The sequence below is a fragment of the Anser anser genome (assembly GCF_964211835.1).
Source record: "Anser anser genome assembly, chromosome: 5".
Classification (NCBI taxonomy): Eukaryota; Metazoa; Chordata; class Aves; order Anseriformes; family Anatidae; genus Anser; species Anser anser.
The window spans coordinates 17,431,655-17,450,018 of NC_139725.1; the positions used below are offsets into that span (position 1 = coordinate 17,431,655).

At 42.8% G+C, this 18,364-nt stretch overlaps 1 protein-coding gene across 3 annotated transcripts in view; it reads left to right on the forward strand.

Annotated features, from left to right (window-relative positions):
* Positions 1–18,364, forward strand: part of PAMR1 (peptidase domain containing associated with muscle regeneration 1) — a 54,771-nt gene that overhangs the window by 16,523 nt on the left and 19,884 nt on the right. For all 3 annotated transcript variants that reach the window (XM_083838429.1, XM_083838431.1, XM_083838430.1), the window contains exons 4-6: positions 1,213–1,327; positions 5,983–6,200; positions 10,004–10,111. In XM_083838429.1, coding sequence (XP_083694555.1) covers positions 1,213–1,327; positions 5,983–6,200; positions 10,004–10,111 — 441 coding nt within the window. The remainder of the gene's footprint in view (positions 1–1,212; positions 1,328–5,982; positions 6,201–10,003; positions 10,112–18,364) is intronic.

The window sequence follows — 18,364 nt, forward strand, 5'->3', positions numbered from 1 at the left end:
GCCTCATCCCCCAGCAAAACAACAGAAGGCTTACTATAGAATGTAGCCATGTGCAAGACTCCATTCGAAAAGATGTAGTCAGGAAAGTAGAAACTGAGAAATGAGCTATGCTTGATATGTAATGATTTAACTGTTCATTTTGCTAGCATTTTCATTTACAGATCACAGAAGGCTCTACAAAAAATGCTAAACAACTTTCCTTCTTCCACAGAGGAAGATACTTCTAGCCATATTTTATAGCTGGGGGAAAGGCAGAGGTTACAGAAGGTGAGAGAACTCTCTGGACTACAAATGTTCAGCATCCACAATGAGGAATTAGGGCAACTATCTCTGGACAGCTGCCTAGGGACAGCTGCAGGATCGCCATGAAAAGATCCTGCTTCCTCTGAGTGTGACCTTGTCTGCCTATTCAGGTCCCTCTCCTCTGATGTTTTTTTCAGACTGGTCAGAAGTGACTGGAGTACTTGTTATTCTGTTGGTGCTGGGCACTGAGGTAGATTTTATGGTGTGATGTAAAGCTGACAGTGACACAGATAGAGTAGGACAGGAGGAGAGAAAGTTTAGGAACGAACCTGAGAAAACGGGTGAGGGCTGTATATGATACATACGCTACAGTGAGGTGGAGGGGTCATGGCGGTTTTATGTCTCCATTGGCACACATAAGGATGATGTGGTGAATCCTGAGGTCAAATGGATACCTCCTGTAGGAATACATCAGCTGTTTTTCCTCCAAGAGACTCCTTGGGAAGAACTTGAAACAGTGATTTTGGGTGCAACAACTCCTCCTCTCAATTTTTTACTCACTTGAACTAATTTAGGTGTTTGACACTATCCCACAAGCTTCTTCAGCTTCAGTTTGAGATAAGACCTATCAGAACTTTTGTGAGCTGGAGCTTTGGCCGGGTGGGTGGATGGGCTAATCCTGAGTGGGACAAAAGCAGTAAGAAATAGTGTTATGGGGCTGCTTTGCAAAGCAGGGAAAAGCAAGAAAGTAAAACTTTTATTGGGGCAGTCTTAACACAGGCAAGACTTCTGATAGAATCATAACTTTTTGTAGCTTCTGTGTGGCCATTCCTTTGTTTTCTGTGCTGCCTTTTATGTATCTTCCTAAGCCACACTGTATTCTCATTCCAATGTTGTTACTACTTGTATTTTCTTCAAATGCAGTTTGAAGGTTCCTCAGACAGATTTTTTTCTTCTTTTGCTCCCCAGGGTGCGGGCAGGTTCTTCGGGCTCCTAGAGGTCAGATTTTGCTGGAGAGTTACCCACTGAATGCACGATGTGAATGGACTATTCATGTTCAAGCTGGATTTAACATTGAATTAAGGTAGGCCATAATGACTTTCAGCCAGAACTGGTTTCAGGTAGACATTGGGGCACATGAATAACCAAAGAGTCAGCAGGTGTCAGCAGCTGAGAGCTCTGGGACAGTGAAGACACTACCTCCACTTTGCATCTGGCACCTTCAGCTTTCCCCTAGCTTAGCTTGTGATGGGCAGCCACTGTGCAAATCATCGATGCTCTGCCTTCAGCCCCCTTTAGGACAGATGGATGCTAAGGAGAGTTTCTCAGATATTGGAACCAATGCATCTCTCCAGATCTCTTCAACACCTTGATGCCACAGCACCCAATATTTTCTCAAGCGTGTACCAGACTGACCTAAGACATTCTTTGAAGAAAAGCTATGGGAGCATTTTGATGTGATGTCTCATGCCAGGAGAGAGTTGCCTTTGGGACATGCTTTGCAGTTAGTCTACATATTCCCTCTCTTAATTTTCTTTCACTCATTTTACCAGCCCAGTCCTCTACCAGCCTCAGTTATTCATCTTACCATTCATATGTCTGGAGGTGTGAATGACTCTCCTGCAAGTCATTGCTGCTCTGACCTGTGTGTGCTTTGCCCTGTTACCTTCCCCTGGTGACTCAACTCACAGTTCTTGATCAGGTATCTTGCCTAGAGCAGGAGAGCCCCTAGTTGGGGTAATTAATACTGTTTTTGTATGTGTGTGGCAGGGAACTCACACACACACAGCAGGAAGCTTGGCAGGGGATCGCATTCAAAACCCACGAGCTAATATAATAAAAACAGTAGCCGAAGCCTCCACATCAATATTTCACCAGCTTTCGAGCCCAGGCAAAGGAACTACGCTAGACACACAGACATACTTCTTCCTATATATTTAACAAGACTTAATATTTAATAAGAGGAACAGAAATGAATTGAATAGAAAAGAAGAGCTCATGGCATTCCCACACTAACCCCCCTTTTTTTTTAGACTTGCAAATGCAAGCCTATTGTGTAGTTATGAGCAGCTGTAATTATTGCCTGGTTAGTGTTGGAGCCTCTTGACTGGAGAATTATGTGGCACATGGGAGACACAGGGAAGCAATGCTGTGAGGAAGAGTTTGGCATTCTTGTGACACAGCTTTGTTTCGGTCTCAGTGGGTATGAGCTGTACCTACCCTGTTTTTAAAAGGCATTGTTGGCTAGGTGAATGGTTTGTACAGCAAAGGCTCGGAGAGCTTATAATCCAGTATTTTTTACACTTATGAACAAGACTTTGTCAATTTTAAGGCTAAAAAAGTTCTTCAGCAGCTACAGGTGTCACCCTGTCTTCACTTTTATGGGAATAGCTGTGAGAGGGGAAATGGATCCCATGCATGCACATCACTAGTGAATGCACCCATCATTAGTGTAACGAGATGATAGCCAATGACACAAGGTGCATGGTACTAGAAAGGAAGGAAAGGCTATTTTAACAAAGGACACTTACTCCTGCAACCCTGCACGGCATAGGAGGGAACCTCTAGGCCAAACAGAGCAGAAAGACCTATATCTGCCTCATATAATGAAGCCCTGGCGTGTGTTCTGAATAAGCTGAGGTTTTCAAGGTGGGCTACCTCAAAGTGGCCTTTGGGGTACTCCAGCAGATAGTACTGTGGAAAATTGGTACATTTAGCAAGACGCTTCTCCTTTAGGCCATACCTACACAGAAGGGCAGGCACTATCAAACAGACCTGCAGAATCTTCCTCCTGGTCTGCCATCCCTGCCGAACCTTTGCCTTCACTGCATTTCTGTAGAAACACACTGATTCCCTCTGAGTGCTAACTCTGCTGAGAGCTGTAGCACACAGCCAGTGTTGTGCTGAATCAGCATCACTGTTAACAAAAGAACTCCTTTCTTCCTTCTCTCTGTGCATTCCCCACAAATTCTGTTTGCTGCCGCTCTGATGGCTTGCGAGGGCGAGGGATAGGGACAGTGTGATACAAAGGGGGAACAAAGTGGTTTGTCTCCACTTACACAGGGCAGGAAGAGTGAAACTCTCAGGAGCACCAATAAATCTTCTCTTGCCTCAAGCTGTGCCACACTGTCCTTTGGGGGTTGGCTAAGCAGAGCTGTTTTGATAAATGATGCCCAGATTGCAGTGGTAGTTTGTTTTCTCCTTTCTTTTTTTTTTTCAGCCTTGTTTTTCCTTAGGTTGTGATGTATAGGCTCCCTCAGCCCGAGCCACGTCCGGGATGTCACACCACAGTAGAAGTAGCTTACAACTTTCAATCATTTTCTGTAATGCCTCAGCAGAGATGTAGTTTTAAATCTTTTCCTTTGGCTGGAAGCTTTCCTCAAAGGGGTTGGTGAATGTATTCCCACCGCAGACAGTAGTGAAATCAAGACAGTACTTTTCATTCCCTTTTGTCTCTGGTGATCAGTAGCACTAAATTTAAATACTTAGTTTCATAATACATAGGAGAATTAGGATATAGTCACAGTTTCACAGGTGAGGGAAGTGAGGTTCATTACATAGACTGTAACTGATTTAAACAGCAGTAGATGTTGTGGTCTCTAAATTAGAGTCCCGTCAACTAGTCCATAGCCAAGAGGTTTTGAATGGCAGGTTTTTTGACCTGCTAATTATGAGTCTTAATCATGGGATCCAATGTCATCAGCACAGTGTATCTGCTTCTGTGCTAAGTTAAATAAAATGCAAATCAGAACCCCCTATGCCTTTCATATATTCCACTCCATTTTCATCATCTTTAAATCAGAAAAAATTATTAAAAACAGTGTTCTGTATACGAATCTTGCATTCTGTGTCTTCACTCTGTGTAATGTCTCCTGATACTTGTTGTTCAGGAATGCATTGCTAGACAGAGTTTGCCTCTGCATCTGTAAATAGTCCTACGCAGAGAGTTAATGGTATTATCCCAGTTCTTTCCCTCATTACATGGCGGGCATCCCAGAAACATTTCTGGTATTCTTACACACATACTCAATTTTAATCAGAAATGTATCAGTTCAGAGAACCAGTAAATATCTTTAGGAGTGAGTCAGGATAAACTGTAGCCTGATAAGTGTGACAAGGATGAATAGGTTAATTTGCATTGCTTTATAACTTCCATAAGGGTAGCTCCCTGGTATTTGACCTACAGGTGAAAGAATATTTTGAAGATGTAGTGTGTAACCTGATGCCTGCGAGGATGTCTTTGGCAAACCTGACAGAATTAGAATTCAGTCTTCTCACCTCATGTATTTTATGCAAACCTAAGTGGAATTAATCTCTTATGTATATTAAAAGCAGATATCATTTTTTTTCTCTTTTTCTAAATTCCAACAGATAATTTAAAAAATGAGGGGCTCTGCTCCACTGTTGTAGCTTCCTAAAACTGCTCATTTGTTTCTCTTTATGTAGAGCATTCCTGACTCTCTAAAACCAACCACATGACCTGAACAAAGGTGACTGAGTGAAGAGGCCTCTTAGGTCAGTTCATGAGGTGGCAAGGAAAGGTCGTTTTACAGAACATGGGGGCTTCCTTATGGTCTGAGTCCCCACCAGAGAAGAGCAGGAAACAGTCTCTTGTACTCTTTCGCCTCTTCAGACTGTGAGATGTGGCAGCGCATCCAAAATTTGGCTCATCTCCTTGGTGTGAAAATACAGTCTTTCCAAATCACTAGGCCCACATTGGAATAGGCAACGTGGGAGATATAGCCTGATCCTAAATACACATAATCTACAGAGTTAGGAATTCTCAGGAAGATTGAATGCTTTGGGAGTTTCTTTTATAAAATGTTCAGCTAAACAGTAGCATGGCCTTCTCCCAGCCCAGATCTTCTAGTTCTTATCCGCTGTACCAGGGCTGGGCTGAGCACCCCTAGCCATTGCTTATTCTCCAGAGGCCCTTGGTGTTTCTCACTCTGCTTCTCATTCATATTCTGGTGGCATGCTTTGGCTCGGTGCCCCACTGAACTCAAACAGCAGCATATAACATTGCTGTTAATGAACAAGAGCCTTGCGCAGTGGCTGGATCAAAGCTAGGAAAGACAGACATTGTAGGAAAAAGCTTTAAATATTTCCCTTCTGCACTAACTGCTGTCCCTTATTTCTGCCCTTAAAAGAAGGGCAAGTGCCAGACATTGGGGATTTACTACCATTTTGCTTTCTAATGCACAACGTGCTGTACTGTTTCAGATTCCCTTTCTCTGTCTGTTTCTCCTTCTGTCACGTCTCTGAGCTTTCATTGTACCCCGAATTGCTGGCTTTTGAACATAACAATGTAAATAGCTTTTGATCCTTGGTCTTTGATACTGTTACTTTCAGTACTTAGGACTTTATTTAGGGCAAACAGAACAATCTTTAGCAAACAGCCATGAAAGAAATATACCCCCTACTGCATCTGACCATAGATGAAAGCTTTAACATTGTGATGTGGTTAGGGTCCTGATGCAAGTGATCAGACTGTATGACTTCAGTTTTGGCTTCACTGTCGTGCCACTTAATATTCTCATGGAGCGACTCTGTAGGGTTGAGCTGGCTTCCAAGGATCACATTGCAAAAACTGAGATGAAGCAAGGGGGTCTTCGTGTGATTGGGAGCTGTTGGTTCACGGAGGTGGGGGGCGCTAACATAACTAAGCTTCCAAATAAAACAGAATCAGGGTGCACAGGTCAGAGTATGAGGTCTGAACACATGTCCTTATTCCCCAAGGTTTTCCATGCTGAGCCTGGAGTTTGATTACATGTGCCAGTATGATTATGTGGAGGTCCGTGATGGGGACAATTTGGACAGCCGAATAATTAAGAAATTCTGTGGAAATGAGAGGCCACCTCCCATCCGAAGCACTGGGTCTTCTCTCCATGTCCTTTTCCAGTCTGATGGATCCAAGAACTTTGATGGATTTCATGCTGTCTTTGAAGAAATTACAGGTAAAATAGTCCCAAAAGTGGAACATTCCGCTCATTCTCATTAATTCAATTTCGCTAATCTCTCTCCCTGTTTTGCTTCATTAAAAACTTTCATGCTGTGTTGCCAACAGCAACTTAAACAAAGTCAGTGCAGGGAAGGTTCAAAAGCCATCAGATAACATGTGAATGTGAGGTTCTTCTAACAAAGACTAAATTCCCTCTACCTGTGTGAAAAGCAAGCACATCGGCGAGCACAGAAAGGCTGCTGTGTTGTGAGACTTTTCTGTGTGAATATCAGAACTAAGAGCACAGAAGGAAATAGAGGAAGGGGCCTGTATATCTTTGCAATTGTGGAATTGCTCAATGCTGTGTGCAGGAGTAGAGCCTTGACTCAGTTAGCAGAAACCTGATGCAAAGCCTCATAATTAGTTAAGTGACAATGCCCTGACATGCCTCTTGTATTGTCTCATGTGTCATACCATTAGAGTTTAAAAAAAAAGTAAAAAAAAAAAAAGTGTGTACAAAGGACAGATTCTTTTCTGAAGAAGAAAATAGAGGCATTTCCCATTCTGTGATGAACTCAGTGTTATGAATGACAGAAGTAGGGCTCCAGAATTCCAGTGTTTTTGTTAGTACTCAGTGCTTGAGTCCCCCACATTGCTTTCTATTTTATTTTTTTTTTCTTTCTGGCTGCAAAATAACATAGAAAGTGTAGCTGACTCCTGGTTTTGCAGTATGTATGCTCTTCCTGGACCTTCCTTGTTTAGCTATGTAGGGAATTTTGGCCAAATCTGTCTACAGTACTCCTGGCACAGAAGGCTAATCAGAGCATGCTGCTTTGCCACAGATAATCCCTGCAGGGTCTATGACTCAGTATAATTTACCTTCCACATACCCCAATGACCCACATTTCATGAGGTTGTCCAGGGTACATCTCACTCAGGAAGTTTAGTTGGCTTGTATAACTCCTATATAAATATACAAACCTACGGTGGGGCAGCTGTTGCCAATGATCAGGGTTGTGACTAGCAATCTGAAATGTGCGTACCGCTGCATGCGGTGTCTGTGCCATTTCTTAGCCTGCCCTGCTCTTCAGCTTTTACCTTTGGTACCCGTTAGTAACGTAGCGGTAGCAGTTAGCTATTGGTAGCTTGCCTGGGCTTGCAGCAGGAGAGGTGATATCGAACAAATGAATGTGGTGTGGGCTATGTTGCATAAGGGCTGCCTACACTCAGGAAACTAACATTTTCCATATGGCGCAAGCTGAATTGATTCTGTTTTCTCTGCCCAGCAGGGAACACTTGGTATTCGAATACTGTTGAACACTTTATTTCCGCCCCATTTTTAGTGGCAATTATTCTGAGGCTGGGTGGTTGCAAGTGTGGTAATCCACACAGAGCATGTTGCAAAGGGCTTCTTAGAGTTTGTGAGGAGGTCTCATTGTAGGCTTTATTATGAGGCTGTTCTGGCCTAATGTGTAGCTGGAGTGAAAGGCTTTTAAAACACTCCCAGTGCCTCTTTATGTGAAGCATTAACCTGGCCAGCAGGACGGTTTAGGGGAAGAATACGGCGTGCATGGGGCAGTGTAGAATTGAAAACAAGGGCAGCACAAGATCGAAAGCTCTGGCAACACATTGCAAACTGAAGCATTGCCCCTGAAATTTCCCTCTGTGCACAGCCTTGTGAAAAGCCAAGGTCTCGGGAAAAGGCTGCTCGAGGCTTGCTAGAGCAATTCCCTGTGGCGCAGGTGAGAGCTGCAGCAGCACTTGTGCTTATAGGGTGTGGAGATGATCAGATGTTGCCAGCACTGTAGTGGTGTAATGGAGAGGACTGGAAAAGTGGCTTGTGCCACTGTTTTCCCTTCCACTGAGCTTTGTGCTGGCTTATCAGTCACAGCCTGCTGAAGCAGCGCCACTGACTGCATAGAGGTCACTGGTTTGACAGCCAGAAAGATTTAGATTAATATAAAATAAGCTGTGAAGCCTATATTCCCTTTTGGAAAAGTTGCTGCAGGTGTAGTTATTAAAGGAAGAAACCATACAACCTGCTTCTCCGCTGCCTGGTCTGGAAACAGGTGTTAGGTCCCTGAGCTCTGTCACCCATCCCATGCCAAGTGTCAAATGAAAACCAGTAATTGGCATGAGTGACATGAAGCCACTCGGCAGACTTCAGATGAGAAGGATGGAGGGCCAGATGGGGAGGCATCAGGATCTCCTAGGGATTATACTTATGTTGGATCTGCTTAGATGAAAGCCTGTTGTTGAATTTCAGTACTGCTTTACTTTCTGTACCCCCAAGCTAGTGATCTTTGGCACAACGTATGGGCTTTACCATTTTGTAGCACTGTCCCATGTTGTTTCACTGAAGCCAGGCAATCAAGACTCCTTTAAAAAGAAAAATATCTAGTGCTCTTGAGAATCAGACATTTTCCAGGATAGTACCTGGCACTTATCCTCATTTACTTGTTTCTACAGAGTCATGAGACAAAGCTGGGGTGAGGACAAAGCTAAAAGTTCACTGGCTTCAAACCAGTGACTGCGAAATATCAGCCTATACAAGCTCTTCTACTTCTCTTTCCCTTTCTTGGTGATCCTTTAGGCTAGTTGGATACAGTACAATTGCAACATATATATTCCTTTTAAGAAACAAATTATTGTCCTTAGTTTGACCTTAGTCCTCAAAGACACCTGGGAGATAATCATTGCCCAGCTACATACAAATTACTGTTACATCACCACATGAAACCTCTGGAGAAGTTTATATGTGGCACCTTTATATTTCTTGTCTGGATATAAGTAATTCCAAGTTCATGCTTCAAGTGAAGTCTTTGCAAGGAAAACTGCTTATTCTGGTATCTGTCATTCTGAACTGCAGCAAAGAGAATGCTTTAAATGTGATGGTATGGGACCTCGACATGGACTCAGCTTTTGGAATGGATGAAGATGTGAACTTTGCTGCAGTCTGGTTTTGTTAAGAGGGACTTGAAGCGGGGCATAAGATCCATAAGGATCAGGTGTTGGACTTACTCAAATCTGAAACAGAATCTAAATCTTGTAATTTGGGGTCTACTTTGTCTGCTGAAACCAACATTCAGTTTTGAAAATAATCTAGACTGAAATTATGTCTTTGTTTTTCTGAGAGTAAATTAACATTCTACTCTATCGTCTTCCCTTAGAGGCCAAAAAATGTGTATGTGTTATTGCACAGCAGATTTTGATGATATTAAATGGCGCAATTACACTTTCTCCATTATGCTGTTTGATGTGCATCACTGTTAGATTTGTGATATGCAAGAGCTTCCCCAGCAGGCTCAGGATCATCATGACTGCTCAGCTTCCTGAACCAAACACCAAATACATGCTCCTCAGGGGCAAAACAACTTGCAAAGTCTCAGATGACATATGTCCAATACAAAACCAAACCAAAACAAAACTATAGATCCTGTAACTCATCCTTCAGCTCTGAGGTGAATGGCAGGAGAAATGTAGCTTGATATTAAACTTCTTTAAGGCTATAAAAGGCTAAGCTCTAAACACTGTTGGAGCTTGCTGTAAATTATTTTTCTTCCATAAACCTTTCTCACCACTGGACAGCAGTTAGAGGAAAATGGTAAGAATAAATAATGAATGCTTGGAAAAAACTTACCATCCCTAGAAGTAAGTATAAAAGAGCAGAAGGCTTTTTGACAAGTGTTAGGCCATTTACCGTCTTCCCACCTTTTTACCAGAATATATAATTTACCCCAAGACCAACCATCATGAGGAAAAATATGTAAGAACTCCAACCTATCAGAGACTGTGAATGTTCTTGTTTCTCTTTTATAGCTTGTTCTTCATCTCCATGTCTTCATGATGGAACTTGCATTCTAGACAAAAGCGGTACCTACAAATGCGCCTGTCTGGCTGGCTATACGGGGAGCCGCTGTGAAAACTGTGAGTACAGGCACTGTGTGTATGACCAGCCTCCAGGGTTGTTACTGATGCAGGTGCTTGAATGTTAGGAGTGTCACTGATACGTAGGTTAGGTTAATCACAGTACCAGAGAACGTACTGAGCTACTTCCGGCATTTATAGACACATTGCGTGCAGTTTATGATTCCCACTGAAAACCTCTGAAGCTTTATATCTGTGTGGAAGAGGGTAAGACAGAATTGGAGCTGAGAAACAGCATACGAGAGAGAAATCTTGTAATGGACTGGCCTTTTCAGGAGAGAGGTATATTTGTCTGCTATTTCCCATTGTGTGTGTAGCTGTTCTCTTCTAACAGCGCATACCTCAGCTGAGCCCTGCATATGATGCTTTAGCCAGAGCCAGTCCTAGGAAGTTTGTCTTCCCTCACAGTGGTCTGAAAGTTAGAGCACTGGCACCATGAATGACTGAGATCCTTGGGGTCAGAATGAACAGAAAATGGCTGATTCCATCCACGTCTGTCTTGGTAGTCCTCCCTGTACATATAGATATACACCTGCTTTTGTTCTGTCAAGTGAATTGTAAATTAACTGGATTCAAGTCTGATCAAATCAATTGTCTGTTCTAGCAATTTCATTTTTTCCATGCTTGAGCAAACGTCTTCATCTGACGGGGCTTGAAAGAGCAAGAAGGAGTAAAAATTGTGCAATATATACTACGATGAAGGCTATATCATCTCTACTGACTGAAAGAAGCAGTGTGCAATATTTAAAGTCACTGAGCTAGAGCTCCAGCTGACCCCGGAGGATTTCAGTGATACTAGTGAAATCCAGAAGGGACAATATTTGGCCCAAGACAGAAAGCATGGCTTACTATGGCATTGCTGTGGCACTGATCCGGCCATAAGGCACACAATGCCTTGCCTGCTTTCAGAGTTTTCAATTCTATTTCAGAATAGCCAGTGTACAGTAAACCTCACCACTTCAAAATCTTTCCCCCACTTGTGCCAGCCTCAGAAATGGATTTCTGTCCTGGAATTGCTTTTACTTCAGGGGAGTTAAATCATAGTGACATGGTATCTCCTTACATTATTAAATGGATCATTTCGAAACAAAAGACCTTTGGATTTCTATGGATCCAGAACTAGCTCATAAGACTTGACTTTTTCTCCCAGCAGACCAAAGGAGAGGTAGTTTTGCATATTCTGTAAACCCCAAAAGTTTTGGTTCAGAAAAGGGTGCTACATTCTGACAGATTGCACAGATTCCTCATGTTTTTGATAAGGAAAGAGCTGCTGAAAATTGAGGGTTCAGGGCTAATGTGTCTAGCTCTTTTGCTAAAATACCCTTTTCTGCCAGTAGCAGGTCATTTAGGGACTGCAAACTTGAAGCCCTTCTCAACTGCTCAGTGAGATTATGTTGCTGTCTGTAGGAGAGAAATTAAAAAAAAAAAAAAAAGGTCCCTGTTTGGTTCAGAACCAACCTAAATTTCAAATTAATTAAATTTCCAGAAAACCTCAACCCTACTTTTGGCAGGCTTTACAGTACAGTCAAGGCAAGAAATGAAGTTCGCATTCTTCTACTAGTTTTCTTTTGTAATTCCAGTGTAGAAACTTCATCCATGCAACACAAGCAGCAAACAGCAGAGGAGGTAAAGGATAAACAATAGGACGAGACTTCTATTTTAGTGTAAACAATGAGCTGTATATAGTAACAAAGCAAAGGGAGGAGATACTTAAAAATATATACAGTAAGGTCTAACTTGACAGGAATCCTTTTGTTTGATTTGTGAAAGAACAGGGCAGGTGGATAAAATGCTGTTACTTTATGATGTTTGTGGTCGTATGCTGACCTTTTGCTTAGGCTAAGAAGTATTTCTTTCAACATCTATTTTACTGTCATCCATAACAGATAAAGGTTGACTTTTTTTTCCTTATATGTGAACAGCAAATCTCACAGTGCAAGGAAATCATGGCAAATCTCTGTTCAGTCTGGCTTCAAAGAAGTGTTTTTAAAGATATTTCCTGCAGTTTTGCCAAAGCATATCCTAAGTATTTTCCAGTGTATAGGGGAAAAAGAGGCAGAAAATAAAAGTTTGATTTGTTTTCTAAGAGCAAATGGAAGAACTGGAAAAAATATCTGTGGCTATAATTCTTTAAATATTAGTCATGTAGTTTCCTGAACAGCATTGCAGTTTAAATATTAAAGGGAGATCACATCATGCTCAGAATCATTGTCTGTGTTAGGTCTTGCAGCAGCAGGGCTGTCTTTCCTGTGACTTATGAGGTGGAGCCAAGGTTATAACTTTATTTCTGCAGAAAATGGTCATAAAATGGTCACTGTTGGAATATCGAATATGACTTTGGACATGGTGATCATGATTCTTTCAGTCTGGTTTTCTTGGAGCATGTCAGGTGCAATCCCGTTAAAGACAATGGATTTATGTTGATGAAAAATAAGTATAAGAGAGAAGAAAATTAGAGCCCCTTACTGTTAAATGGATGTAGAAGATTTGAGGTGGTGCAACAGAAGGTAGCCACAGAGATATGAGAGATTTAGTCAGAGAAATCCAAGGGGCTTGCTTTGGAGGAAAGGAGGCTGTGGGATTATCTCACTGAGGAACAAATAAAACAAATTCAGCAATAGACATTCTATGACAGAAAGCTTTTAGAAGTCCCTCATCATCCCAGCTCAGCTATGTCTTTTTGTCTGTTGCCAAGTCTGGTTTTAAAGGTGTGGGATGCACTGTGGAAATTATGGAAATCACTTTAATGAGATAAACCTCAAGGAACCTATTTTTTCCTCTGTTAAAGTAAATTCTATCTCTTTAACAGGATGATCAACATTGGTCAAGCTACTTTCCTGGGGTAATATCCAGCCCTAATTGCTGTCAGTTGCAATTTGCAATATTAATAAAACGATTAAAGGCACAGATTGCAGGTTACTAGTACTCTCTTCTCTCTTCCTCTATGGCAGCCAGGCAATTGCCTTTTTGTTTACAATCTGAGGGGCTAATACAATCATCTAAAGGCATGAAAGTTGAAATGCAGGCACATTCCTTTCTTACAGCTGTTAGTATTTCAATCAGCCATACTTAGGACTGATTCACTGGTCAAGAAATTCTTAATTTAAATTGTCAATGTCTGATTTAAAAGTCAAATGTCTGATTTGACTCTGGAGATTATTATTATTATTTTTTTTTCTATAAGAAATTGTAAAATAGATGCTAACCAATAGAGTGAGATCTTCTTTCTTCTCTCCTAAAACACAGTAAAGAAAAGGCCTAACGACCAGCAACAAATACCTTCTTACACATAAGCATGCTTTGTTATGATGATACAGTAAGTAGAGAATCTTAATTCCTATTTTAAATACTTGGACTTCTTCCTGATCTTAAGCTGATTTTGCAGTATACCAGCACACCCCTCCCAGTGACCTCTGAGCCATGCTGATATCATTGAGATCAAACTCAGGCTTTTCTGTATGACCTCTGTCTATTTTAATGCAAATAATCCCGCAATCAGAGGTGTAAGAAATGACAAAAAAGGATCATCTTGTTCTCTTAGCCTGAAATATCCTGAAATGGAGCAGCAGCTTCCTCAAAAGATATGTAAGGGAAAAAATAACAGCTGATTAGTGGCCTGATCCTGGTGCTCTACATGCTAAAAAGCATCCACACAAATATCACACTGTCAATGACACTGTACTGTGTGATGACTACTTGTTCATCTCAAATTTAGCAAGGTCTTTTCTAAAGTCTCAGTGTTGAGTTTGCCTTCTGAAGATGCAGCTGTAGCAAGATGGTACCCTGGTACCCCATGGCAAATGCTCTCACCCTCTGATTGTTCTCCTCCTAGGACAGGGCGTTCTGACTCAAGAGTCCTCCCAGGGCCTGCTGGCCCCAAAGCAAGAGACCTTGACCTCATCCTGCCCTGAAATTTCCTGTCACCTTTATTTTAAACAAAGCCAGGCAAACTAGAGTTCCTACGCAAATAAGGGATCTCGTGCTGAATGGGGAATTCAGGGCTCAGATCCGATTTCCATTTTCATTCTGTTTCTCGCTCCTTGTTGCCAAGAAGAAAAGCTTTGTTCTGCATCCTAATGAAGGGTCTAATCCAACTGACTAAGCTGTATAAACTAACTCCACGCTGTAGCCTTTGATGTTGCTAGGGCTGGCCTTACCATGTTCCAGTCAGCCTCTGAATATAGCTTTCAGACCCTTCCCCACTGCTGAAATAATCCCCTTCCACCCTTCTCTCCCCCGTGCAACTATGACTTGGTCCGGTTCTTAGGGATGGCCTCACCCTTCACTGACGGACTGATATTTAAAATAGGAAGAAAGCATTAACACTCCCCCATCCTCTGCCTTCTTCTGCTGTGGGGAAAAATGAGCCCAGCTGTCAGTGTTTGGCATAGACTAGACAGAGTTTTAAACTCAGCAGAGTCTAGGATGAGGCACAGGGGAAAGGTTCTGGATGTTAAACCTATTTTTCTCACCTAACTATGGACATGTAATGTAGTGACTTCTAAGGATATGCTTTTTTTTTTTTCCCTTCTGTCGGAAAGATTCACAATAACAGGTCAAGGAGCACCATAATCACTGGTGCATACTCTGCCATTTGCAGCCTGCATGTGTTAAGCCATTCGTATACTGCATAATTATAGCGGACAACTTCAGGTGTAAGAAAATGCCCCTGAGCCCTTTCTTGCCACTCTGGCCAGTCCTATAATGAGGAGTAAAGGCTAGTGGCCTTTTATTCACCATTACTGTACAAGGGCTCAATTGCCTCGAGACCTATACACCAGCAAAAACCTTTAACCGGAATGTGGAAATCCTCGGGTTTTGCAGGCCTAGTAGGGGTAACAGGCTAAAGCTTAAACCACCACCACCCTTTAGGCTGTCATGGCAAAGCTGTGATGTGAACACAGTCAAGATGCTCTCATAGATAGCTTGTTCTCAGAACCTTCCTGGGACTCCCTCTGAGAGGCAACGTAGCATCACTACTTGTGCCTTGAGCACTGTTACTCACTGAAACTGCCCTTTATGGGCAAGACTGTTCAGCAAAACAGTTTGTTCAGACAGGGTGAGATACTTCTGCAGAGAAGACATGGCCAGTGCAGTCATACAGGAAGCTTTAGTGGCCCACATTTCTTTGCATAGCTGGGTAAGACAACAGTACTGCAGTCCTCAGGTTTTAAAAGTCACCTTTTGGTGGGATTTTTTTATTCTTCCCACCTGGTCAGAAAACTGTGATACTGGGTAGACATTTGGTAGGATGTTATCGTTGCTCCCCTGTAATACAGTATGGTGACATCCAGGACAATTGTAGAATCACAGAATTTCCCAAGTTGGAAGGGACCCACAAGGATCATCAAGTCCAACTCCTGGCTCCACACAGGACCACCCCAAAATCAAACCGTATGTCTGAGAGCGTTGTCCAAATGTTTCTTGAACTCCAGCAGGCTTGGTGCTGTTACAGCTTCCCTGGGGAGCCTGTTCCAGTGCCCGACCACCCTCTGGGTGCAGAACCTTTTCCTAACACCCAGCCTGACCCTCCCCTGTCCCAGCTCCATGCCGTTCCCTCGGGTCCTGTCGCTGTCCCCAGAGAGCAGAGCTCAGCGCCTGCCCCTCCGCTCCCCTCGTGAGGGAGCTGCAGGCCGCCATGAGGCCTCCCCTCAGCCTGCTCTGCTCTGGACTGAACAAACCTCAAAGACCTCAGCTGCTCCTCACACGTTTTGCCCTCCAGACCCTTCACCATCTTCGTAGCCCTCCTTTGGACACTCTCTAGTAGTTTTATGTCCTCCTTATACTGTGGTGCCCAAAACATCACACAGTGCTCAAGGTGAGGCTGCAGCAGCACAGAGCAGATATGGATGATCTGTCCCATGACCAGCAAGCCACGCTGTGCCTGATGCAGCCCAGGATTTGGTTAGCCCACCTGGCTGCTGGGGCGCACTGTTGACTGATATTCAACTCGCCGTCGACCAAAACCCCCAGATCCATTTTTGCAGGGCTGATCTCCAGCCTCTCATCCCTGAGTCTGTACGTATAGCCAGGGTTGCCCTGTCCCAGGTGCAGAACCTGGTACTTGCTCTTGTTAAACTTCATGTGTTTGGTGATTGCCCAGCTCTCTAATTTCAAGATGTCTCTGCAATCACGTGTTTAAGATGTGTGATCTGCATTGTTTAGTGCTTAGTGCATGTATTCAAAGGGCTTAGCTTGAGATGGAGATACAGACTTCTGCTCCCTCTTTACAGTTCAGTATATTTCCTGGACGTTTCTCCCTTGGGTAGAAGGATGCCAGAACTGTTCACATAGCAACTGCCAAAGCACAAAACATGACACCTGATGTTTTAAGGCAACCTAACATCAGTTTTGGGTTATCTTAATTCACTGAGCTGTAAACTAAAGGTCTTCAGCTTCTGTTACGCAAACAGCCAAGATGCCCCCATAAGGAGAGCAGGAACACCTAATAGGAAATTACTACAAATGTCTGAAGCAATCAACAACTGCTTCTTGTGAATCAGACTGCAGAACACTTGTCCTTAACACTGCTCTTTCCTTCAGCTCTGTCAATACAACTATTGGATTGGGCAAGTCACAGTTTGTGCAAGGAAGTTGCTAATACTGTTTAGCAGGGCTTGGTTTCATAATATTTTTATAGAGTTTTGAAACCCCAGTGAGTAAGTGTAGCTGATAACAAGGCTTAAAGAGACAGGATAACTCCTTTAGTGATGACTTGTCTTGGTCCCTTTATTATTTTCTCAATGTTTATTAAGTAAACATTTTTTTAAACTTTTCAAAAAAGGCAACATGTCTGGTAAAAAAACGTTCTGCCCAGAGCATAGCTCCAGGCATTGCTATTATCTAAATCAAAAGTTGTTTTCTCTGTGATGAAATCTATACAAGGATAGGCCTGCTGTAGGAAAAGAGGTGCATTTCTAAACCACGTTAAATCAATTCATAGGAAATCTCCACTCCCCACACCCCAAAACAATCTAGAGCATTTTCCTCAGTCTGCTAACATGCCTTAGAGTGAAAACATGCACGGGATTCTCCTTGGTATGACTTGCCATATGGAAAGACGAATCAGTATTATGGGGGGACAGTTCAGCCCAAGCTACGTTTCAGGTATTCTTGCCATTCTGGACAGCACAAAGCTACTTTTCCCTGTCATTTCATCACTGAATCGCTTAGGAGACAAAGTCATCCTCTCAGGTCTGCTCCAATCTATGGTGTAAATCAGCTCTTCAGCATGGCTGGCCAAATAAAACTTTGCATCACTGACACACTTTGGGGTCACCCCCTACCCTTTGCAGAGGTTGCTGACTATGAGTTGCTGGTATACAGCTGTAAGTTGCTGATGGAGATGTTTTCTGCCTCCTAGCTGAGAGGCAGGGGATTATCTTTTGATTTCTTTGGAGTGAGAAGAAATGAGAGAAAGGCCCAGAGCAGTTATAGATTTGGGGTCTCTGCCTCTAACTGCTCCTTGTCCTCTCTGAAGACTACTAATACATAGCTCATAGTTTTTTGGGTGCAAATGTGTAGACTGCACGTTCTTTCAGTGTTTTGGGGTAACCTTAAAACCATTTTGAAAGCTTGTTGGAGTAACCAGCATGCTTAAGTGCTGACAATTTCAGTCCCGACCCCCTCCCCAGCTCATTCAAAGGCTTTGTTCCTCCTTGAGGATTTTACACTCAAACATCTCTGAGGCTAGGTACCTTAGGCACTTCCCTTTGTTGTGCTCTTGGGCATGATTTCACTGCCTTGCACACTCTTTGCAGCTGATAAAAAATACTACCAAAGCAGGATGGCCCCAGGCGGTAGGCATGATGACACAAACGATCAGGCAGTATCCCACTTGCTCTTTCTTATGGCTCCCATACTCCTCTTTGTACTCTTCAAGAGCTCAGCAACTGCTTTTCACAGCCAACCAAATTGCCCTGCTACTTCCTCAGTACTCTCCTGCTTTTTAATTTCCTTAATTTTCTTTTTCCCTACACCCTCATCTCAACACTTGGTAATTTTGATCTCTTTCTCTTAAACAGGCAATGCCAGATCATCTTTTCTGCCTGAAATCCAGCTTAGATCCCTTCCAAAGACTGAATAAACTATTCTGTCAGCCACACCGGAGTGAATCTATATCATTAAATGGTGTTTTCCTGTTACAGTTAATGGACATTCACAAACATTTTTTCAAAGCAACCTGCATTTCTTTAGAATGTCTTTCCCATCCGGCATTGCCTGGGCTTGTCCCTGCTCAGCTGGAAGGCTGAC